Source organism: Megascapheus bottae, chromosome 28 (genome assembly GCF_031878675.1).
Source record: "Megascapheus bottae isolate mThoBot1 chromosome 28, mThoBot2.hap1, whole genome shotgun sequence".
Classification (NCBI taxonomy): Eukaryota; Metazoa; Chordata; class Mammalia; order Rodentia; family Geomyidae; genus Megascapheus; species Megascapheus bottae.
This window is the reverse complement of record NC_143536.1, coordinates 13,080,533-13,103,243: the sequence shown is the minus strand read 5'-3', so window position 1 is coordinate 13,103,243 and position 22,711 is coordinate 13,080,533. Positions and strand designations below refer to the sequence as shown.

At 51.3% G+C, this 22,711-nt stretch overlaps 1 protein-coding gene across 2 annotated transcripts in view; it reads right to left on the bottom strand.

Moving 5' to 3' along the window:
* Nucleotides 1-22,711, bottom strand: part of Osbp2 (oxysterol binding protein 2) — a 95,079-nt gene that overhangs the window by 12,762 nt on the left and 59,606 nt on the right. For both annotated transcript variants that reach the window (XM_090320471.1, XM_090320472.1), the window contains exon 3: nucleotides 4,423-4,679. In XM_090320471.1, coding sequence (XP_090176597.1) covers nucleotides 4,423-4,679 — 257 coding nt within the window. The remainder of the gene's footprint in view (nucleotides 1-4,422; nucleotides 4,680-22,711) is intronic.

The window sequence follows — 22,711 nt, the reverse complement described above, 5'->3', positions numbered from 1 at the left end:
CTATGAACTGTTCCCCCATTGGCAAACTCAGGAGCCCAGATTCAGAACTGGTCCCCACCTTCCTGTTCTCTGACCTCAGTGTGCATCTAGGTGCACACTGATGTGTGATGTGGGATTGTCCTCTACCTGTTCTCGTGAATCATAGGATGTCGGAGGAGGTTGGGAAAGGGCCCTGTTTTACTTTGACTGAGACCCGTACCCCAGGGGGACTTTCTGAAGGCCTACTCCTCACCACACAGCACCTCTGCCAGCCCTGCCTTCCACTCAGACTCATCCTGACCCTCTTACCAGCATCAGCTGCCTGAACCCATCCACCAGGCTCTGCCCTGCTCACCAACTGTGGGGCTCGCATTCAGAGTGGACACAGAGGTCAAATGAGCACTCTGAGCCTCAGGGTGGCTTCTGAACAAAACATGATGACAACAAAGCTCCAGTGACATTCATTTTGTACACAGAGGTGACGCTATCCTCAGCCTTCAGGCCTGTCCTTCAAGCTGAGCACTGGACTTCAACACCAAGATTAACTTAAAGATAATGGCATAAGCCTGGAGGACTTATTTCCCTATTTTATAGGAAATGAATACTCACAAGCCTGGCCTGGCCATACTCACTAACTCCACCATTCTCACCACAGGCCCTGAGTCACACCATGGGCAGGCCCTGGTTTCGAGGCCTGGGACTTTGGGGAGCAGGTCTCTATCCCAGGCCTGGAAGAGCACCCCTGCTGGCCCCTAAATAGCAGGCTAATTCTCATGGACAGAAAGAGCCATTCAAGTAGGAATCTGTCCTGCTGGCCTTTATTTGTGAAAAAAAACTCCCCACAGGAAAGTGGGCCATTCATTCCTTTGCTCCTGGGCTTATTTGCAATACTCTTTCCTCTCCTCTTCCTCTTCTGTCTGTCTGTCTGCCTGCCTGCCTGCCTGTCTCTTCCTTTCTGGCCTGTGTGCGGAGGTTGCTAGGTGCCAGGCCCTGGGCCAGGCATGGAGATCACAGCAAGGCCACCAGGTGCAGTGGGCCTGCATGAGGGGTGGCAGGTGGCACTGACATAGGACACAGGGTGATTCTGGGCAGGGTGGGTGTTCCTGCCCTCTAGCACTCTGCCAAGGGGAGGGAACAAATTTAAACCCTCCCTCAAGGCAGCAGAATCAGGAAGACACGGGCTCCCATCCCTGGAGCCTTCTTTCCCCAGGCAGGCCACACCCTATGACCACCACCTCTGCCTTCCAACTGACTATGGGGTGCAGAGACACCCCTTTTTGGTGGTGCTGCAGGTGACCAGGCCTGAGTCCACCTTCCAGCCTCTCCTGCCTTACAAAGTAGCATTCAGGTGACATTCCTCTGAAGTTTATACACCAAACACACACAAGACATTATTTCATTAGAAAGTTGCTGGACAAGGGGCAGGACGAGAGTCCAGGGCCACCAGCCTTCCTGCCCCCTGCTGAGTCCCGCCATGGCTCTGTGGACAGCTGCTGAAAGGTCTGGGTTAAAGGCCCGAGGGTGCTGGGCGCTGGTGGCTCCTCCATGTAATTCTAGTTACTCAAGAGGCTGAGATATGAGGATCATGCAGGAAGGCCCTGTGAGACTTCCATATCACCAATAAAATACACCACCAGAAAACCAGACGTGGGACTGTGGTTCAAAATGGAGCAAAAACAGGAGCAGAGCACAGGCTTAAGCCACGTGACCGCGGTCTTACTGCTTGGTGAGAGGGGTGGCACTGGCGTGAGCAGAGACATGACAGGGGGCAGCCCTGGGGCTACTCGGCATCCCCTGTCAGAGCATCTAGTTCCCTTCAACAGGGAAGAGGCCAGGCTGGGTGACAGGTGAGGACACTGCCTTAACTCTTGGGGATCAGTGGGCATCTGGCTGGGTTGCTCCACTGGTCACAGAGCCTGGCCTCTGAGGAACTGTCCAGGGACCTCCACTGTGAGGGTTTGGGATCAAAAGACTTACGATGTTGATGACCTTTCCTGAATTTAAAGGCATTCTAAAGACTCCAATATGGTGGCTGTCATCCTAGCTACTGGAGGCAGGATGGGGAGAAATCATGGTCCCAGGCTATCTCAAGTAAAACGTTAGCTAGACTCCCATGTCAACTAACTAGGTATCGTGGTGTATGACTGTCACCTCAGTGACCCTGGAGGCTGTGGCTAGGAGAACTGTAGTCTAGGCTGGCCAGGGAAAATAACCCACAAGATCCTATCTGACAACATAAGCAAAAAAAAAGGGCCAGAGATATGGCTCAAGTGGCGAAGCACCTGCCCAGCAAATGTGAGGCTCTAAGGTGAAACACCAGTATTGCAAAACAATAAGAACATGGCCCCCTTCCTTCTCTCCTGAAGGCTGAACACCGATTCCTTGCCATCTCGGGGAAGTGTGCTGCGGCAGGGCCCCGTGCTGACCTCTGGGGGGTCACTTTTCCTGGGGAGTCAGATCACCGGGCCCTTACTTCCTGCTGCACCATGACCCTCGCTGTCAGAGCCACAGGGTGGCAACTCAGCCTTCCGCCAGGCCAGGAGAAGAAGGCCGGCTGCATCCCAGGCAAGAAGACGCCCCCAGCTCAGGCGAGGCTGCTAGAAGCTTCCCTCGCAGTGAGCACTGGGTTGGGTGGGGGGCAGTGGGCGTGCATCAGGTGTCCCCAGCAGGGAAGCAGTAATGTCTGGGGAGTTGGGAGATGGTGATGGGAACCTGTATCTCTGGGTCCCCAACCTTCCTGGATGAGGCCTCAGCCATGGGAATCAGAAGCCATATCAGACAGTGCAAGCTCCTGAGCTTGGGAGACCAATATGGGGGGATGGGAGACCCCCTGTCTGGTATCCTGACTTCAGAGGGAGGGGTCCCGAGGGCTACAGCCACACTCCTGGCAGTGGGCCACCCAGCCTGGGTTTGTATCCTGGCCTGGTGACGCTGGACAGCGTCTCCCACGGTGGGGGTTTAGACACTGACTGACAGCTGTGTATATACTGCCCTTCCAGAATGGATCTGTTCCTGCAAGGTGAAAGGCAGATGCTAGGAATATCCCGGGGGGGACCTTCCCTGAGTGAGTGGCTCCTGTCACTCGGGCTGACTGACCCCGAGGTGGAACTGCAGACTGGCCTCTGAGGCAACCCCAAAGGGGTTGAAAGGGGTTGCCTGTAAAACAGTTCATTATGCACTTAGACCAGGAGAACTGTTTTATGGCTTCCTGAACACAGGTGAGCCCCTGCTGTCTCATGAAAGATGGAGCCAGAGCCTGCTGTGAGCCTCCTTATCTTGGGAAAGCCATACCTTCCTCTCCAAGGTCAAGTGGCTTCTGTCTTTGGGTGGGAGGCAAAGCTGGTGGATATGGATGGGTAGCTGGACACAAACACAGCGTTATGACTTTTAAGTGCTTGACATTCTGGTGTATCATTCTGAGAATTACAGAGACAGGTCCACAGAAGCTGGGGCTATAAGGAAGATGGTGACCCAAGAGAATGAATGAATGGGGAAAAATTCTGTCAGGCCATTTTCTGGGAGTCTGGGAAGAAAACACGAGTTCCTTTATTTTGTGCTGGTCCTAGGGCTTGAATTTGGAGTCTGGGCACTATCCCTGAGCTTTTGTGCTCAAGCTTCATGCTCTATCACTTGAGTCACAGCTCCACTTCTGACTTTTTGGTGGTTAACTGGAGATGAGTCTCACAGACTTTCCTTGCCTAGGTTGAATTTGAACCTCAGTCCTCAAATCTCAGCCTTCTGAATAGCTAGGATTACAAGTGTGAGCTACCAACACTGGTCTAAAAGAGCACTTCTGTCTCTCCACAGGCCTCAGGGTGAGGGTTTCTGAGGCCATGCCTGGGCTTCTAGACCTGAACTTGCCTGGGCAGGTGTGGGTGGCTTGTGGCTCACTAATCTCACAGCTGTGACATGTTGCATGACAGATGTTCAGGCTAGTGACCTGACCTGCTTCTTCCCCTGTCTCTGAGTTTCTTATCCCCTGGCCTGGCTCTGTTCTGAACAGAGCTGGGTCTCTGGCAGAGGCTCACCTGAATACCAGAATTACCCATTGTCTCCAGCCAGCCTAGGGCCCTTCCTGAGCCTCATATTGAGTGGCTCTTGACTTCAGCTCTGTAGCAGCTTCTGTTTCTGCCTGGCCTGCTCTCCACACCTTGCCACCCCAGATTCCCTATGATGGTGCCTCTGGTCTGCGTGCTTCCCTCACTGGGTGTCAGTCCCAACAAGGAGACTGCTGAAGTCAAGACCCATGTCTGGGGAGTGAGTGTCTGGGGAACACTCAAGCAGACGGAGAAAAGGGTCCAAAAGCAATCAAACATCATACTCCTGCCGCCATGGAGACCCCCCAGTCCTGGTTATAGCAAGGCAACTTCCAGAACCCAGGGAAGGCAGCCCACTCCCTCCCACCACACCCCACGCCTGCAGGGCGATGGGGGCGAGACTCACGTTGATCATCGCATTGGACGTGATGCGGAAAAGGGTGGCCCGCTCGTTCACCACCTTCAGCTTCTCACTGCTGTCCGACGGGATCTTCAGGCTGTCCAGCTCATTCAGGGAGCGCTGGAGCGCCGCGCCGTGCTTGGCGATGAGGTCATTGCACGTGCTGAGGTCATCTAACTTCAAGGAGAGGTTCTTAAGGGTGTGGTGGAGCTCGCTCTTGTCGGCTGGGGAGGCAGGCTCTTCGTCGTCGTCCCCAGAGTCATCTGTGAAGAGGAGGGATAGTAAGCTTGAGTGGTACAGCACCTGCCTAGCAAGCCTGAGGCTCTGAGTTCAAACCCCAGGACTGCCAACCAAGAATCGCTGCTGTGAATTGTCTCCAGCCAGCATGGTGTGAGAGTAGCTGCTGGAAATGGAGAGTTCTATTCATAGTGCTGGATGTATAGAGGATCCCAGGTACAGCACTGCGCCTGCCCAGACCTGGCCAGCGCAGGCCCAGCTGTGTCAGAAGGAGGGGACCCGGGGGAGTGACGGAGCTTGAACTGGGCGCCCTGCAGGGGCCCACCTCAGTGCCTGTAGGCAAGGGTGGGTGGGGCTGGGTGGAGAGGTTACGGATTGCTCAGTGGGCACAGACATCCCCAGAGGAGAGCTAGGGCTCCTTTCCCGGCCTTGCAGTCCTATGGAGACGGACCGACCCCTTCCTGGCCAAACCCACTCAGTCTCTGGTTTCTACCCCCTCCCCCACAACCCCACCAACTGACCCTGAGCACACAACACTTGAATGTGTCGTTGCTTTGGGGACTTGCCCATCCGGGTCCCCACTGGAAGTTGACCTGCCCTTCACATCTCACCCCAATTCACGTCTTTGAGACCCACCTCCTCCTGCCTAAAACACCCTCAGGCCACAGTCAAAGGGCCCCCAGTTATGTGCCCTGTCTCTTCCTCCAGCCAGTTTGTCTCCGTGTAGCCTGCAAAGCATGGAGTTGTATGTACAGACAATGGCTGAGGGGTTGGGGACAACACCATCCCCAGGGAACTAACAACGTAGCTAACATTCTGAAGGGGGGCATCCAGGCCCAGGCTGCCAGCCAGCCTCTCCCTCTTCATGTCTCTTTCTCCTCCCCATTCTCTACTTCCATCTCACCTCTCACACTGTGGCTTGTCCTGACATGGGGGCCTCTGAGGGCAGCAGGCCTGGCCCTGCTGCCACTTTAGTGCTGCATGCAGGACAACCAGGACACTTTGAGAACAGCTTGTAAATCCTGGAGCCTGTGTTTGCCAAGGGGTTTCTGAAATGCCTTGTTTCAGGGGGAAAAAAAAATCTGCAAGACTTTTTTTTTTTAATTCAGATGAACAAAATCTGCAACCCAAGATATAAAATTAAAAGAAGAGGGGGGAAAAGAAAGAATACATATTTTAAGAGAACAGATTTCTCCCCATGGCAAGCGAAGTGCGTGGGGGTAAGACACAGCTGATTTTCTGTTCCCAGTGTCTCTGAGCCCATAGCAGGGCCAGGCCAGCCAGCTGCGTGGGGACTGAGGGAGGTGGTCAGCGGGAGTGTGGACTGTACACCTTGTCCCTGCTGGCTGCAGAGGCCTCGGGCCAGCACCCAGGCTAGGGGCACAGAACCTTCCTCTGGTCAGCCCAGCTGCAGCTCCAGTGCCCACTGTATGGAGACCACAAGCCTGGAGGCTTCTTCCAGAGGAGGAAGGGGACAGGCAGGCTCCAAGGACTGGCACTGAATTGCCTGGGACCAGCAGGCAAGGCGATCTTGGGGCAGCTCCATCTGTCTGGCATCAGAACTTAGGTTCTGATCATCTTTATAAAGGATGGCCCTGTATTCTCTCCCTAGAGTAACAACCCGACCGACTGGCTAATGACCAGGCACAATGGCCACCAACTAGACATCAGGAAGGCCCTGCAAGGACTCGCTGACTGCAGGTGACCCATAATGTGACCCCCAGTCCTCTGAGCAAGAGCTGAGGAAGGGTGAGGTACAAAACCCCAGACAAAGAAGGTAAGACTTAAAGTCACTCTGGGCCTCTCTCTGAGTCTCCTAACTCAGAGCTCAGGTGGCCTGGGTCACTTCTACTCCTTGGGGAGGAGCAGGGCTCTGTTTCTGGTCTTAGAGTCACCTCATTCTTTGGGTTTCTCCTTTGCTAGTTGGTTCCAGCTGGGTGTTGGTGGCTCATATGTGTAACCCCAGCTATTTAGGAGGCTGAGATTTGAGGATCCTAAGTCAAAGCTAGCCTGGACAGGAAAGTCTGTGAGACTCTTATATCCGGCTAACCAGCAAAAATCTGGAAATGGAGCTGTGGCTCAAGTAGTAGAAGCTTTGAATTAAAAAAAAAAAAAAAAAGCAAAGCTCAGGACAGTGCTAAGACCCTGAGTGCAAGTCCCAGGAATGGCTCCAAAATAAATGAATAAAATGTACAAAACATCATCTAGTCCCTGCAGTCTGTCTCTTTTTACAACAACCAGTGGCATCTGCAGAGCACTGTGGCCTTCTGAGAAAGGAAAGCATTCTAAGGGAGGAGAGCCAGCCAGCCAGGGGCATATGTCCTATTACAGAGGTGACAGCCAGAGCTGTCCAGCCTGGCTCCCAGCTCCTTCCCCTCCTCTACCACTGCCTTGTTCCACTCTGTCAGTTACTGTCAGCCAAGCAAGGCAGCAAGAGAGGTCCTGCTGGATTTGGAGCTATGGGTGACACTCGCTCATGAATGTCCAAGCCATCCCTGGTCCATCCCGGTGCACACCTTTTGTGTTTCAGATGGCCCCAATCAAGCAGAGGGGCTGAGCAGAGGTCAGGGTTCTTGAAGCATTGTTAACCAATCCCCAAGCTCCAGCTCCTATCCTAACAGAAAAGGCTAGACTTGGAAAGGCAGGTGACCTGGCACCCTGCTAGCTTCCTCAATAGGACCACAGAGGACACACAGCAGAGGGCACTGCTCCTATCAGAGACACCCCATGGTGGGCTGCCTGCCTTTGATCACTTGTGGTGCCCAACTCAGTCAGGGAACCCATGGCGGAGGCAGACAGCCTTGTGGCGTGCTCAGATCTGTAGCAGCAGAGGACGCTGGGCAGAGGTGCTGTATCTCACTTTCCCTCGCTGCAGAGGAAGGCCGGGGTGGAGAGGGACGCCTTTGCTGGGACTTTGCAGAGGAACACAAAGGACACCCAGCACCTATTCTCTACCTGGGGAGGGTCTCTGGTCCCTCCTTCATATCTAGTCTCATTGCCTGGTAGGCACAAGGCATGAACCTCCAAGAAGGGAAGGAGAGTGGGTACGTGGCTCACGCCTGCCATCCTGGCTACTTAGGAGGCTGACGTCAGAGAATCACAGTTCCAAGGCAGCTTGACCAGGAAAGTCTCTGAGACTCTTATTTCCAGTTAACCACCAAAAAGCTGGAAGTGGAGCTATGTCTCAAGTGATAGAGTACCAGCCTTGAACACAAAAGGGACAGTAGCCAGGTGCTGAGTTCAAGCCCCAGCACTGGCATTTAAAAAAAAAAAAAAAAAAAGGAGGGGCCGGGAGTTTGGCCTAGTGGTTAAAGTGCTTGCCTAGCATGCATAACAACCTGGGTTTGATTCCTCGGTACCACATACATAGGAAAAAAGCCAGAAGTGGTGCTGAGGCTCAAGTGGTAGAGCTCTAGCCTTGAGAAAGTCCAAGGACAGTGCTCAGGCCCTGAGCTCAAGCTCAGGACTGGAAAAAAAAAAAAAAAAAGGAAGGAAGGAAGGAGATAGAGGCCCTGGTCTTTGCTCGGAGGCAAAGGGGGCCTTTGTGCCTTCCAAGACAAATGCCTCTCCCCGATGGTAGGAATATGGGCAGGCACCTCACTGTGCTCTCCCCTGCCCACCGTTCTCCTGGACCCAACCCCACTGAAGTGGCAAAGCCAAGCCCAGCCCCAGGCTGTGGAGTACAGACAGAACAACTGATCTGTGTCGGAGCCAGACACAGCGCTGGGAATGAGGCTCCTCTCTCGGATGGTGGAACCTTATAGGGAAAAGACATGAAAGACACCTTCCCCACATATTCAGACATGAGAACACCCATCACCTGGAACCAGTCACATGAGCAAATGATTTTTGTATGCATGTGGGGGGGGAGGGGCGTCATGGGGCTTGAATTCAGCCTGGGCACTGTACCTGAGCTCTTCAGCTCAAGGCTACCACCCTATCCTGAGCCAAGCCCCACTTCCCATTTTCTAGATGTTAATTGGAGATAAGAGTCTTAGGTCCTTTAGTGCCTGGGCTGGCTTTGAACCTTGATCCTTAGATCTCAGCCTCCTGAGTAGCTAGGATTACAGGTGTGAGCCACCGCGCCTGCCTGAGAATGAACTTTTAGTTGTTGTTAAAAGAGAATAAATTACTGGGTGTGGTGGTGCATGCCTGTAATGCCAGCTAGCTTGCAAGGCAAGTGGGAGAATCACAAATCGAAGCCAGCCCCCAAAAGTTAATGAGATTGGAAGAAGGGGAAAGAATGAACATTGCCCCCAAAGAAATGTACTTTGTACCTGCTTTATGTAACTGTAAGCCCTCTCTATATCATCTTTGAATTGACAATAACAATTTTTTATAAAGTTAATTATGAGATACTCCTCAACCAGCCGGCTGGGTTTGGAGGTATATGCCTGGGATCCCAGTTCACAGACAGATGGTGATCCAAGAGAATACATAAGGCCCTGAGTTCAAATCCCCAAACTGTCTAGGAAAAAAAAAGAAAATAAATCCAGAAAACCAAAATCCAGTGTGTAACTAGGCAGCGCTCACAACTTCTGTCAGCTTGGCAGGACCGTAAAGGGTGGCTTCTTCAATTCTCAGTGCCTGTCTCCCCAAATTCACGCCTTTTCCTACTTGGAGACTTACAGATTTGGGGGGTCTATCGTTATCATTTGCTTTGGCACACATCCAGGGAGTGGTCCTTGGGGGCCCCAGTTGATCCTGGAATCCCTTTCTGGGCACAGGCACCACTCAAGTTTCTCAGACTCCCCAAAAAGCCTGGCGCGCACACACCATCCTTCTACAGGGAGATGGTGGCGTGAGGCAGAGTTGGAACCACGTGTGTCTACATCCAGACTCTCATGATCTGGGTTAAGCACCCTAATTCTTACTGGATGTTAGGGGACAAGTTCAGTATCCGGTGCAGTGCAGTGCAGTGCAGATCCCATACCTACCAGTGCCTTCGGGCTCACCAGACCCTTGGCCCCTCACCCAGCTCAGCACAGAAACCCCCTTAAACTGACTTCACAGAGGTAAAAACCAGAGAGAGAGCCCCCCAAGTATTCTCTGTGACACCCCCTTCCTTCTCAGCATCCATAGCAGCAACTGGACCCTCTTCTGCCATGTCTCTTAGGAAGGACAGGTTGCCATGGAAACCGTGGAGCCAGGTGGGCTATTTTTAGAAGTGGAGCTTTCTTTCCTCTTTGAAGAAAAATGGATTGAGGGGAAGCCCTGGTTGCAACGGGGAGGGAGAAGGGAGGGGGACGAGAGGAGAAGGAAGTTTTGGGAAACTAAGAGACAAGGCTGAGTGGAGGAGGGAGGTGACATGCAGAGGTCCAGTGGTCACCTGTGATATGCAGGGAGCCCTGTCCACTAGCTCCTTGGGGGTCAAGGTCAAGGATGACCTTCCTCTCACACAGCACATGAGGGCTGCATGCGCCGGGGCTTCAGCTCCCATCATCCACTGCACCCACTCCCAGAGCTGAGCTGGCTGGGTCTAGGTGGAGGTATTGCAGAGGGATGCAGGAAGCCCCAGCAAGCTCCTGAGTAGAGGGCATCATCAGATGACTTGTCTACACACCGGGTGCCAGGAGGCAGAGGCCCCTGGACAGTGCTTAGAGCACTTTTCTTCCTGTGGCTTTGCAGCCATCCCCGGTGTCACACCAGAAGAGCCCCCAGGCACACACTAATGCTGGGATTTCCTTCCTCCTCCCCTCTGCTCAAGGCTCAGGACCAGTCAACTTCAGACAGAGCAGCTTCAAGCCCTGACACTCCTCCCTCAGCCTCAGCGTGGCTTCCAAATGTGCAGAAAAACACAGGGAAAATATTCCTCATTTACTGGTCTCTGCATGTCCCTGGGGCCGGGGACTTGCCCCCACAACCATGACAGGGGGCCCTGAACTATGCACTCTGGGCCAGAATTCTATGGCTGGTCACTAGCAGGGATAGCGAGGGTTCCTTTATGCTGGTAACAGGGTTAAAGAGAATGGCCCCTCCTTGCTGAATTGACACCTGGGAGGGGCCCAGGCCCTAAGTGCAGGGCCTCCTGTGAAGGGCTCCCGTCAAAAGGCTCCGAGCCCCCTTCATCCTCAGATCTGTGGAGTTTGGGAATGACACATATGTCCTGGGTTCTTTCCTAGCCTGGCTGTGCAGAGGCCCCGCACGATGGGTGGTTTTGCAAAAGAACTGCAAAACCCAGCCAATTCAATCTGTATCTGCATCACTATTGCCTCCGGCATTCCGTGACTACAGCTGTGGTGGCTTGTGTTTGATTTCAGGTTTGTTGGGCAGCCCAGGATCCACCACAGAATCCGACAGGATGCAGCTAACAGACAGGGGGGGGAGTGGGGTGGGCATGACAAGCGACTTCAGTGCATCTGAGAATGAACAGCCCAATTGCTCAGTGGCTGCCTCCTCTACACAGCCATATGTCATCCCATTTCCATGTATCATATTCAGAATTCCCCAAGGGACGCCTGGAAGAGGCCAGGGTGGCCTGGGTGTCTTTTTGTGCCTAAGACCCAAGGCTCTTTCTGAATGTCGCTGTTGGGATGGCTGTGGGATCATCACAGAGAGTTGGTGGCAGGAAGTCCTTCCTGGATGGTCTTGGAGGCCCCACTTGCACCCAGGTTACAGCCACAGAAACTTCACCCAACTCAAGCGATGGGAGGCGGAGCTTTCAAGACCAATGACAGGATGGAGGCGGGGCGCTGAAGGCATGGGGCGGAGTCAGAGATGACATCTCCTGGGGTGGAGCCCTGAGAGGGGAGGATGTGGAAAGGAAAGAGCAGGCTCAGGACAGGGGACAGTGGGGACAGATCAGCACAACTTGTACACTAAGGGAGTCAGTGGGATGGAGGACCCACTGAGGGCTCCAGAGAACAGGGACATGGCCCTCTGAGGCACTGGACCACCCTATTTTCTTTTAGGTTTGTGACTGGGACTTGAATTTGGTACCTGAGACTCACTCATTGGCTAGTGCTCTACCAACTGAGCCATGCCTCGGACCCATGGCCCACCCTTCTGACTGGGGGAACCTGGAAGGATAACAGGTCTGTATTCCCTATAGGCCTGAGGTTGCTTGTGAGGGACAGAAGGCTCTGAGAGGTTTGGCCCTGCCACTGGAAGTTGAGTCGCAACCTAATCTGGTGGAAAAATCAGATGATGATAAATAATGAATTGCACAACCCTGGAAGGTTAGAAGGGAAACACCAGGCCAGGCCTTCAGTGAGCTCTTAATCCTTGAGGCTTCTCTATGAGCTCATCCCTTTCCTTTTCCCACTGACCACACACAGTGCGCAGAAAGGGTCCAAGAAACAGGTGGGGCCATATCTGGACTATCTCACAGCTTCTGTAGGAGAGGCCCACAGGGAGATCTCCTCGCCATGGGGCAGGTGGAACCTAAGGCTAGAGTCCTGGGTTCTGCCATACAACGGCCATTCCACCAAGCTGTAGGGGTCGAAAACTTCATCTGATAAACATGAATTCAGAGGCTGAATGCAGTGGCTCACATCTGTAATCCAGATGCTCAGGAGGCAGAGATCAAGAAGATTATGGTTCATTGCCAGAATAGGCAAAAAGTTAGGCTGGCCCTGTCTAAAAACAGCTAAGCAGAAAGAGAAGCATGGTTCAAGTGGCAGAGCACCTTCCCAGAAAGTGCAAGGCCCTGAATTCAAACCCCAGCACGACTCCTGCAAAAAAAGCACTAACTGTGAAAACTGGCCTCTGTAACACTGAAAGCCTTATCTTTGTGGGGGTGGGGGGGAAGTTCCCCAGCCCCTGGGCTAGAGAGAGAGACCAAGAATCACAAACCCTAAAGACCAAAAAAAACATGCCTCCCCCATCGCTGGGAGAAAACCAGGGTCTATGTCAAAGCTACGGGCAAAACAAAGGCTGAAAAATAGGATGTGCACACAGAGCCATGTCTCGGTAGTCAGTAGAAGGCTGAGACCCTGAGTCATGTGTTTGGCTGTCCTTGGCCATCCTTGGGATAATGGCAGCTCTGGCAGCTGGGCCTCCTGGGAAATAGACACAGGCAGAAGTGGAGTACAGCAATAGAGGTGCATGGGTGGGGAGCGCGGACAAGTAGTAGAATGCTTGCCTAGCAAGCATAAAGCCCTGGGTTCGATTCCTCCATACTACATACACAGAAAAGGCTGGAAGTGATGTTGTGGCTCAAGCGGTAGAGTTCTAGCCTTGACAAAGCCCAACGACAGTGCCCAGGCCCTGAGTTCAAGCCTCGTGTCTAGCAAAAAAAATAAAATAAAGTAAGAGGCACATGCTCCATTTATGGCATCTGCTGTGACATCAAAGGCGACTCAGAGCCTCCTCCCTCTGGGGCAGAGCGCCTCCCCCCAGCTACAGTTTCCACCCGGCAGGTCTCCAAGGGGTCTCCATCCTTGGTGCAGGCATCCATTCTGGATCTAGCACTGGGCGCCTGGGCTCCCAGCACCTGGGGCAGCTGCAGCAGGTACACTTGAGAAGCTGGGGTGGTCTGAGTGGGGCCAGGTGCTGGCCCTCACCTGGGTGACGTGTGGGGTGCTGAGGCGCGTGGCTCTCCCCCCCCTTCCTCTGCCCCTCTGGGTGGAGATCACCGCTCTGCCTGTGGTCCAGCACTGCGGGCGCCTCCCTGGGGAGCAGCCTTTCAGGGTGCCCCAGGCACGCCCCAGCCTCCACTGTCCCCACCACCTCTGCCTGTCCTCCTGCCTGCTCCCCTGCCTGCTCCCCTGCCGACATGGAGGTCAGTATTGAAGCTTTAACTCAGAGCCTGGGCACTGTCCCTTAAGCTTTTCAAATTTCTTTTAATTTTCATTTTTTGCTCAAGGCCGGCACTCTACCACTGGAGCCACACCCCCATATCTGGCTTTTTTGTTAGTTAACTGGAGATACATGTCTCACCAGTTCATTGCTCTGGCTGGCTTGGAACCTCCATCCTCAGATCTCCTAGGGAGGATTACAGGCGTGAGCCACTGGCACCTGTTGGCAATTGGGTTTTTATAAACCGTGTCTCCAGGCTGCTTGATGCTTCTGCTGGGGTAGAAGTCACCTGTGGTCCTTCCGGCCTCATTTCATACCTTCAGGTTCTAACCACAGACACTGCTGTGGACCTGCTCCCCGGGCCTTTGCTCTGCAGAGGGAGCAAGCACCCCTTGGCTTTGGGAGCCAGAATCAAAGGATAGAAAGCCCTTCCATTAATTATCCTGTCATCCCAGGAAAGCAAGGCATTCCCTATTCCCATGGGGACCATTGATTTTTGTTCACAATAACACAGGCCGATTTTTTGGGGGGAAGGGGGAGTTATTTTTTTTGTTTTGGTCACTACTGGGGTTTAAACTCAGGCCTCATACTTACTAGGCAGGTGCTCTACTGCTGAGCCACACCTTCAGCCTCATTTTTGCTGTTTATTTTTGAGACAGGATCTTGCCTCCTGCCCTGGCTCATGCTTGGACTGCCACCCACTTATTTCTGGGGCACAGGTTGATGTATCCAGCCTCCCTTTGCTGAGATGGAGCCTCTAAGACTTTTCTGCCTGAGTCTAGTCTAGAACCAGCATGAGCCTTCCAATCTCGGTTTTCCACATAGGATGACAGGTCTGTGTGACATATTAAGCTATGAGGTGGAGAATGTCTCATAAACTTTTCTGCCTGGACTGGCCTTGAACCAGGATCCTCCTATTCCTAGCCTCCCAAGCAGCTAGGATTACAGGTGTGAGTCACTGGCTTCCAGTGGCCTAGTCTGAACTGGCTGCCTTGGAGCAGCTGCCCACCTCCCTACAGGTCACGGGCTGTGACCTTTCAGCCCTGATGGTCACTTGAGGAGGCACTGCCCTGACCAGACTCGGAACCTCTGGCCCTATCCAGGAACCAGGAAGACAGGCTGGATGGAAGCACTCGGAGTCAGTCCACACGTTCCCCGGGACATTTCAGAGAATGCCCCTGCCATCCCTGTCTCAAAGCCAAAGCAAGCCGGACTCAAATTTAAAGCATGCTTCTGGCAAGCCCCCAGGGGACAGCCTCTGCCTCGCCTCCAATGGTGCCAGCGGCACAGTTACAGGTCACTGGAAACTACTAGCTTACATTTTCCTGGCCTGAACATAGCCGTGGCCGTTTCTCCTTGGACGTCATCTGAGGTGTACACCATCACTAACGAGTTTTCCAGTGGCTGCTTCCAGGTGTCAGCAATGGAGAAAGGGGAAGAGCCATGGGGCACTCACAGGGCAGTGACTGGCCTGGTGATGCCACAGACATACACCAGAAGGTGCCGTGAGAGCTGCTGGAAGAACGCTTGACCCAGCGTATGAAGAGCCGGGCGAGGTGGCTACAATCCTGAGCAGTCAGGAATCTGATGCTGAGGGTAAAAAAGGAGTTGGACTATAAGGATTTCCTTTATTCCACCTCTGCCTCTTGAGCCAATCAAGGAATCAAACCAAAATGAAAGCTGGGCGTGGTGAGGCTTACCTATAATCCCAGCTACTCAGGGGTCAGAGATAAGAAGATCACAGTTGGAGACTGCACTCAGGTTAAAAACACAAGACACTATATAAAAGGCAGATCAACAGCATCATCGACAACAAAAGGGGCTGTGGTAGAATGAGACAATCTCACCAAACCAGCCAGGTCCAGTGGCTCAAGTCTGTAATCCTGGCTACTAGGAAGTAGAGATTGGAGGAGCTGCATTTAAGGCTAGCCTGGACATAAGATGTTTGTGAGACTCCATCTCACTCAGTGGCTGAGTAAAGCATGTGCACTGTAATCTCGCTATAGGGGACATACAAATAGAAGGATGGTCATTTGGGCTGGCCCAAGTCTAACGTGAGACCCTTATCTTGAAAATAACCAATGAAAGCTGGGTACCAGTGGCTCATGCCCATAATCCTAACTACTCAAGAGGCTGAGATCTGAGGATCAAAGGCAGCTGGGGAAGAAAAGTCCCGGAGAAACTCCTATCTCCAATGAACCACTCACAAACCGGAAGTAGCTTTGTGGCTCAAAGTGGTAGGGCACTAGTGTTTAGCAGAAAACCTCAGGGTCAAGGACCAGATCCTGAGTTCAGGCCCCACAAATGAAAAGGAAGGAAGGAAGAAAGGAAGGAAGGAAGGAAGGAAGGAAGGAAGGAAGGAAGGAAGGAAGGAAACCAGTGGGGAAAAATGGCTGGAGTAATATGGCTTAAGTAGTAGAGCACCTCCTTAATAAATGTAAAACCCTGAATACCATGAACAAAAGTATCACTCTACCAGACCAGGGTGGTGCCCAGTTGGCTCTGACTTGCATCTTGGGGTACCCTTAGTTGGATGGCCCAAGTAAGAGTCTTTCTCCCCTTTTAGGCTGCAGGCAGACCTGCAAGTCTTCTTTGCATTTTCTCAGCCCTATGACCTTGTACACTCTCATAATATCTGAACCCTCATCTTCATCTGTACAATGGGTTCATGCCCATAAACCCAGACCCCCAGACCCCCTTCCTACATGCAAGAGCCGCAGACTCATGTTCAAAGGAAAAAAAGCCAGAATGTGCTGCAAAGAAAAGTACACCATTGCGAAGAAACAGCTCCCCCCACACACACTCGCTTTGGGCTCCTCCAAAGTTTATTCCTATTTGCATCTCTGGGAACCTGCCAGGTGCCACGTTATTTACATGGGCATGGATCCTGGAGGACAATCAAGGAGGCGGGGTGGGCCACTTGTCCTAACCTCAGGGACCAAACCACAGGTGATCCTTGAGAGGATCTGCCCCTACCAGAAGCACAGGCCTGAGACTGGGCCAAGGAGGCCACGCCTGAGACCGGCAGACTCCAAGACTGTTCCAGTTCCCAGAACTGTTTTTTTTTTTTTTGGGGGGGGGGTGGGGCTTGAACTCTGGGCCTGGGTGCTGTACCTGAGCTCTTCAGCTCAAAGCTAGTATTCTGCCAATTGAGCCATAAAGCCACTTCTGGTTTTCTGGTGGTTAACTGGAGATAAGGATCTCACAGTTTCATGCCTGGGATGGCTTTGAACCTCAATCCTCAGATCTCAGCCTCCTGAGTAGCTAGGATTACAGGCGTAAACCAGGCCCAGTTACAGTCCTCACTTCTGACTTCCATGTTCCTAACGCCAGCGGGGAAACTATTAGGTGGGCTGGTACTAGCTAAGCTGGACTCTCACCAATGGTGACAAAGCAAGTGTGACTGAGCAAGGAGATTGCTCACACACGCAGTCCTAGCTACTTGGGAGGCTGAGATCAGGAGGATCGTTAATTCGAGGCCAAACTGGGCAGACAAGCTCATGAGACTCCATCTCCACAGAGGGAAACTGGGTGTATGCCTATGTTCCTAGCAGCTATAGGAAGCCTACAGTGGGCAGAGGGTCTGAGCAGGAAGCCAGACTGGATCCTACAAACACCCAGAGAGAATCGGGGCTGGAGGTGTGGCTCAGCGGTACCATACCATCCTAGCAAGGGGGAGGTCCTGCGTTCAGTACTGGCAAAAAAAAAAATGGTGGGGAGACCAATTTTTGTCAGGGATGTGGCCCAGCACATGGTCCAGACCCCTCCTCTTCCTCTCCCATTCCACCCAGGCACCTGAGGGACAGGACGTGCAGTGCAGGCCCACAGCACAGCCCCAGAGCACACTGTGCATGCCGGGAGGGAGGAATGCTGCAATCACCGAGGGAGGCAGGTGGCTTTCTGCCTTGCCTGGGTGAAAAGCTAGCCAAGCAGTTTTTTTTGAAAGGCGGAAAATCAATCTTAAAATAATGAGGCCCCAGAAAAGCCTATACTCAGCGGTGGAAGCTGCATGCAAAGAGCATGGGCAAAGATAAATGCTATGGGAATTTAGCCAGCTCCTCTCCAGGGCCATGGCCCCAGATTCCCCCAGTCACCCTCCCCCCCAGCCTGCCTTCCCTGCCACCTGGAGAGGACTAGTGTTCCTCAGGGACCAGGGAGCTCCACACTCTGGTTCTTGGCAGGTACATTTCTTACTATAAATAAACCGGTTTGTTATTTTCCTAAAGAAATACAAAATTAGAAATTCCAAGAGGTAGCCGGGTACAGTGGCTCACACCTGTAATCCTAGCTACTCAGGAGATCTGAGGATCACGGTTCAAAGCCAGCCTGGGCACTAAAAAGTCCGTGAGACTCATCTCCAATTAACCACTAGAAGACGGAAGTGAGGCTGTCGCTTAAGGGCAGCCCAGAGTTCAAGCCCCATGACCCACAAAAAAAAAAAATAATAATAAAAAGAAAGAAAGAAAGAAAGAAAGAAAGAAAGAGGAAAAAGAAATTCCAAGAGGTAATGGTATTTGTCAAGAATGTAAAGATAGTTGAGACCCAGTGGCTCACACCTGTATCCTAAGCTACTCAGGAGGCTGAGATCTGAGGATCATGGTTCAGACACCTCAGTCCTTGAGACTTCATTTCCTCAACAGCATGCACAAAAGCAGAGCTTGGAAGTGTGGCTCCAGTGGAACAGCACTAGCAGAGCAAGCCAGCAAGGCACTGAATTACAATAATAAAGGCACTGAATTACAGTCAAATACTGCTAGTACAATGAATAATAAAATAATAATAAAATAAAGACAACAGCTGAACGTGGTAATGCACAGCTCTCAGGAAGCAGAGGTTAAGAGGATTAGGAATTCAAAGCCAGCCTGGGCTATAACACCTTATCTCAAAAAGTAAAAATAAAGAAGAGAAAAGGAAAGCAAAGTGACAAGTTGTTGCAAGAAGAAGAGGAGGAAGAGGAAGAGGAAGAGGAAGAAGATAGCATAATTTTGAATTGCCCAGTCAAGGTCACTGATTGCTGTACCTGAGCAGGGCAGACAGACTCAGAGAACCTTCTAGGTGGTGGTATGGGGAGGATGGGCCAAGTGTCAGATGACCTGAAGTGTGGGAAAGGCCTTATTTTAGCCCAGATTCTCTCTCTCTGAGTCCCAGAACCCCACCACTCAGCAGCTGCCCCTCCTTGCCCCCGGGTTCCACAGATGCTTCTCAAAGCCCAAGCCATGGAGGAGCTCTGGGAACCACCCTGCCCCTCAATGCCTGGAGACCCAACTCATAGGTTGCAGGGCTGAGGAAGACACGTGGCCACCCTTAGTGATGCCCCAACATTGGCCTGTGAGGATGCCGCCACGTGATCAAGTGGCATCCGAAACCCTACAATCAGGCAGGCTTGAATTACGACACTGGCAGTCCCTAGCCTGGGCACCAGGTTTCCATGGGCACTCATATCTCATGCTGGTTTCCTGGCAGCATGCTGGGGCGCCCCACATACAGGGCACCTTGTGGCTGAGAAAGTTCCAGCATCCTTGCCCAGGCCCCATCAGCAATGGAGGGATGGGGGCTGCAGGAGCGGGGAGTAGAGGCTAGGAGGCCTTATGAGGACCCGGACAGGCCATTTAGTGACCACAGGGCCTTGGGACAGCTGTGTCCCACAAATACTTCCTTTCCTTATGGCAGGTCCCTAAGGCAAAAGGAGCAACAGTGGCAGCAAAGCTAGATACCTGCTGGCAAGGGCTCCCTCCCCAACCTGGAGCACCCCCAGAATTAGCATCAAGAATGCTACTGAGGCTGGGTGCTGGGGGCTCAAACCTGTTATCTTAGCTACTCAGGAGGCTGCGATCCAGACCATTGTGCTTTAGAAGCCAGAGCAGGCAGAAAAGTCCAAGGGACCCTACCTCCACTAAAACCAGCTCAAGCTGGGAGGCATGGCTCAAGTGGTAGAGCATCAGCCAAGCAAGTGAGTTCAGATCCCAGTCCTGGCAAAATAAGTAAACAAACAAATGCTGCTGTGGTTTCTGAATGGTTTCAATCTGTTCCCCAAAGGTCTCTGCGCTGGAGCTAGTCCCCTGAGTGGCCTTGTCCAGAGGTGGGGAAATTTTCTTTAAAAAGTGGATACAAGGCTGAGTTCATGACTATAATCTTAGCTACTCTGGAAGCTGAGATCTGAGGATTGCAGTTTGAAGCCAGCCCAGATAAGAAGACTCCAAAAAAAACCCTAAGTGCTGTGACTTAAGTGATAGAGTGCTAACCTTAAGCAAAAAAGCTTAGGGATAGCACTCAAGCCCTGAGTTCAAGCCTCACAATAGGAAGGAAGGAAGGGAGGGAGGGAGGGAGGGAAACCAAGAGTATACAGATTAGGAAGGAGAAGTGAAAAATTGCTTAGTTACAGACAACATGACATCATTATGGAATCTAGAATGGATTTACCAAGAGTGTAGGATCAAAGGTCAATACAAAAACAATTTATTTCTTTTTATCTAATATTAGCAACGAACCATTAGGAATTTACTTAACAAAAATACCATTTATAGTCCTCACAGTAAATGCAGACACATTTAACAAAATAGGATCCAGAAAACATAGAAGATGACTTAAGTAAAAGGAAAGATATACCAGGTTCATAGGTTAGAAACTTCTATGTTGCTAGTGTGTCAGCTCTCCACAAACTGAGATTCAATGGAATCTAAGAGGAAGAAAGGAGGAGCAAGAGGAGGAGAAAGAGGTTATAGGAGCAGAAGGAGGAAGAAAGAAGAATTAGCTCAGTTACCTATGTGACCAAATAATTTTCAAAGAAGGTGCCCAGAAAGGTGCCTAGGGAAAAGGAACCTTTTACATTTTTACCATGGTAAACAATATGCAAATGGAAATAAGTAGGCTTGACAACCATGTCATATCATACACAAAAGTTAATGCCAAGTGCAACTAAGCCTAAATCAAAAGCCAGTCATGGAGGCAAGGCTCCTGTTCCACTTCTGGCGTTTTGGTGGGTACTTGGAGATTAGAGTCACATGGACTTTTCCTGACCCGAGCTGGCTTCAAACTACAACCTTCAGGTTTCAATTTCTTGAATAGCTTAGGATTTTCTTTTGAATTTACTTTATTGTTGTCATAGAGGTGACGTGCAGAGGGTACAATTACATGAGTCAGTAATGAGTACATTTCCTTCCGTACAGTGTCTTCTGATCCCTCACTCTCTCCCAATCCTTCCCATCCATCTCCACCCATGAGATGTATAGTTCACTTCGATCCATGTTCAGTAAACTCCACTGCTGTACTTTTTCACCCCTTTTCCTTTGAGTTCTGTGCCCTCCCCCCCAGCCTCTGGAATATATACATGTGAATATACCATAAAACAAAGCAAACAGAATCACCAAAAACTAAAAAAAGGACTTTGTTTCCATACTGTAGAGTTTGTTTTAGTGTGTATTAATTCTATTTTATATAAATATGAAGAGGCACTTAGGCATTATGCCTTTGTGTTTCTCTCCTCTTTTGGTCTTACTGTGTGTATCTAGAATCCTGTGTAATGTGTCATATCCCATAACTCTGACTTATCAGAGAACAGAGTAGCTAAGATTATGGATGTAAACCAAAATGCCTGGCTGTTACTTTTTAACATCTAAAAAGTAGCGTGTCAATCACCATGAGCAGTCATAGCACATGCAGCAGAAAGACTAGAATGAGAAAGACCAATGCCATCAAGTGATGAGGGTGTGAAACAGCCCGAACGACTACCGCATGCAAACAGAGCTCATTGTGGAGAATCGCATGTGGTTTCCTAGACACAAGTAAAATCTACCCCTTAACCCAGCAGTTCCACCATTTACCCAAGAGATATTGTAAAATATGGAAAGAAGAACACTTACACAAGAACACCCATGCCACCTTTACTTGCAATGGCCCTGAATTGGAGCCAGTTGACCATCAGGAGAATGGGCAAGCAAAGCCACGTTCATACAATGAGATGCTAGGTAGCAAAAGAGTAGACTAACTATGTAGACAACACAGTATTATGAAAAATACTATGGGAAGGACATCAACAACAACAAAAGACCTGGCACACAAGATGGCACACAGATCCCATTTGTGTGACAATCTAGAACGGGCAAAAAAAAATAATCAGAACAGCAGTGATGTGGGGAGAATGGGGCTGGGAAAGAGGCATGGAAGCCGCAGGGGTGACAGTCTGCTTACAGAGGTAAAATGCGGTTCTCAGAACCCAAATCCTTACCTACCTAAGATTTGTGCCATTCGTGATGTGACTATTTTACCTTTGAAAAAAGAAAACATAGCCAGGTGCTGGAGGCTCACACCTGTAATCCTAGCTACTCAGGAGACTGAGATCTGAGGATCGTGGTTCAAAGCCAGCCCAGGCACGGCTGTGAGACTCATCCTCAACCACTAGAAAACTGGAAGAGGCGCTGTAGCTCAAGGAGTAGGGTGGTAGCCTGGAGCTGAAGAGCTTAGGGACAGTCCTCAGGCCCAGGATCCAAGCCCCAAGACCAAACAAACAAACAAAAACTAAGATGGAGGGCCAGGAATGGGGCTGCGTGCCTCTAATCCCGGCATTTTGAGAGATGAAAGTACTAGGATCATGGTCAGAGATTGGCCTAGGCAAAAGAATTTGGTGGCGGGGTGGGGGGGGGTACATTAAAAGTTAAAGACTGGAGGTTAAAGGGGTGGAGTGCTAGCTTAGCATGTGCCAGGCCCTGAGGTTGAGCCCTAGCAATATAAATAATACTAAGATGGACAGATTGGGGGTAGAAGGATAGAAAAGAGGATAAATAAGTGATAAGTAAATGTAACCAACACCAGTGAAAGGTATAACGATGAGTACACAGATGTTGACGAGATGCTCTTGACAACTTTTCTCGATGAAGCTCTTCACAGCGAAGTGTTGGAGGGGAAACACTGATAAAAGTCTGGCCCTACTACAGAACTCATTCATTTCCACTGACAGCTACCATACTCACATAGTTTGGGCTCAACGTTGGACAAAGCTAGCACTTGGTAGGCTGAGAGTCTTAGCACTGAGGTTCAAAGCCAGCCCCGACAGAAATGTTCTTGAGACCCTACCCCTAAAACAACTAGCAAAAATCAGGTGTGCTTTAAGTGGTATCACACTTGAGGAAAGCTCCAGACTCTAGGCAATCTACCAGAGGAATGCTGGGCTCATAGTACCTCTGCCTGGCACCTCCTCTGTAGAAACCCAGGGAGTCTATGCTCAGTGCTGCCATGTGACAAATTGCCCCTCACTTCTGCCACCTGAGAGGAACCTGGCGACTGAGTTCGGGGAGAAAGCCAGACTGGCATGCCCAGTTGATCT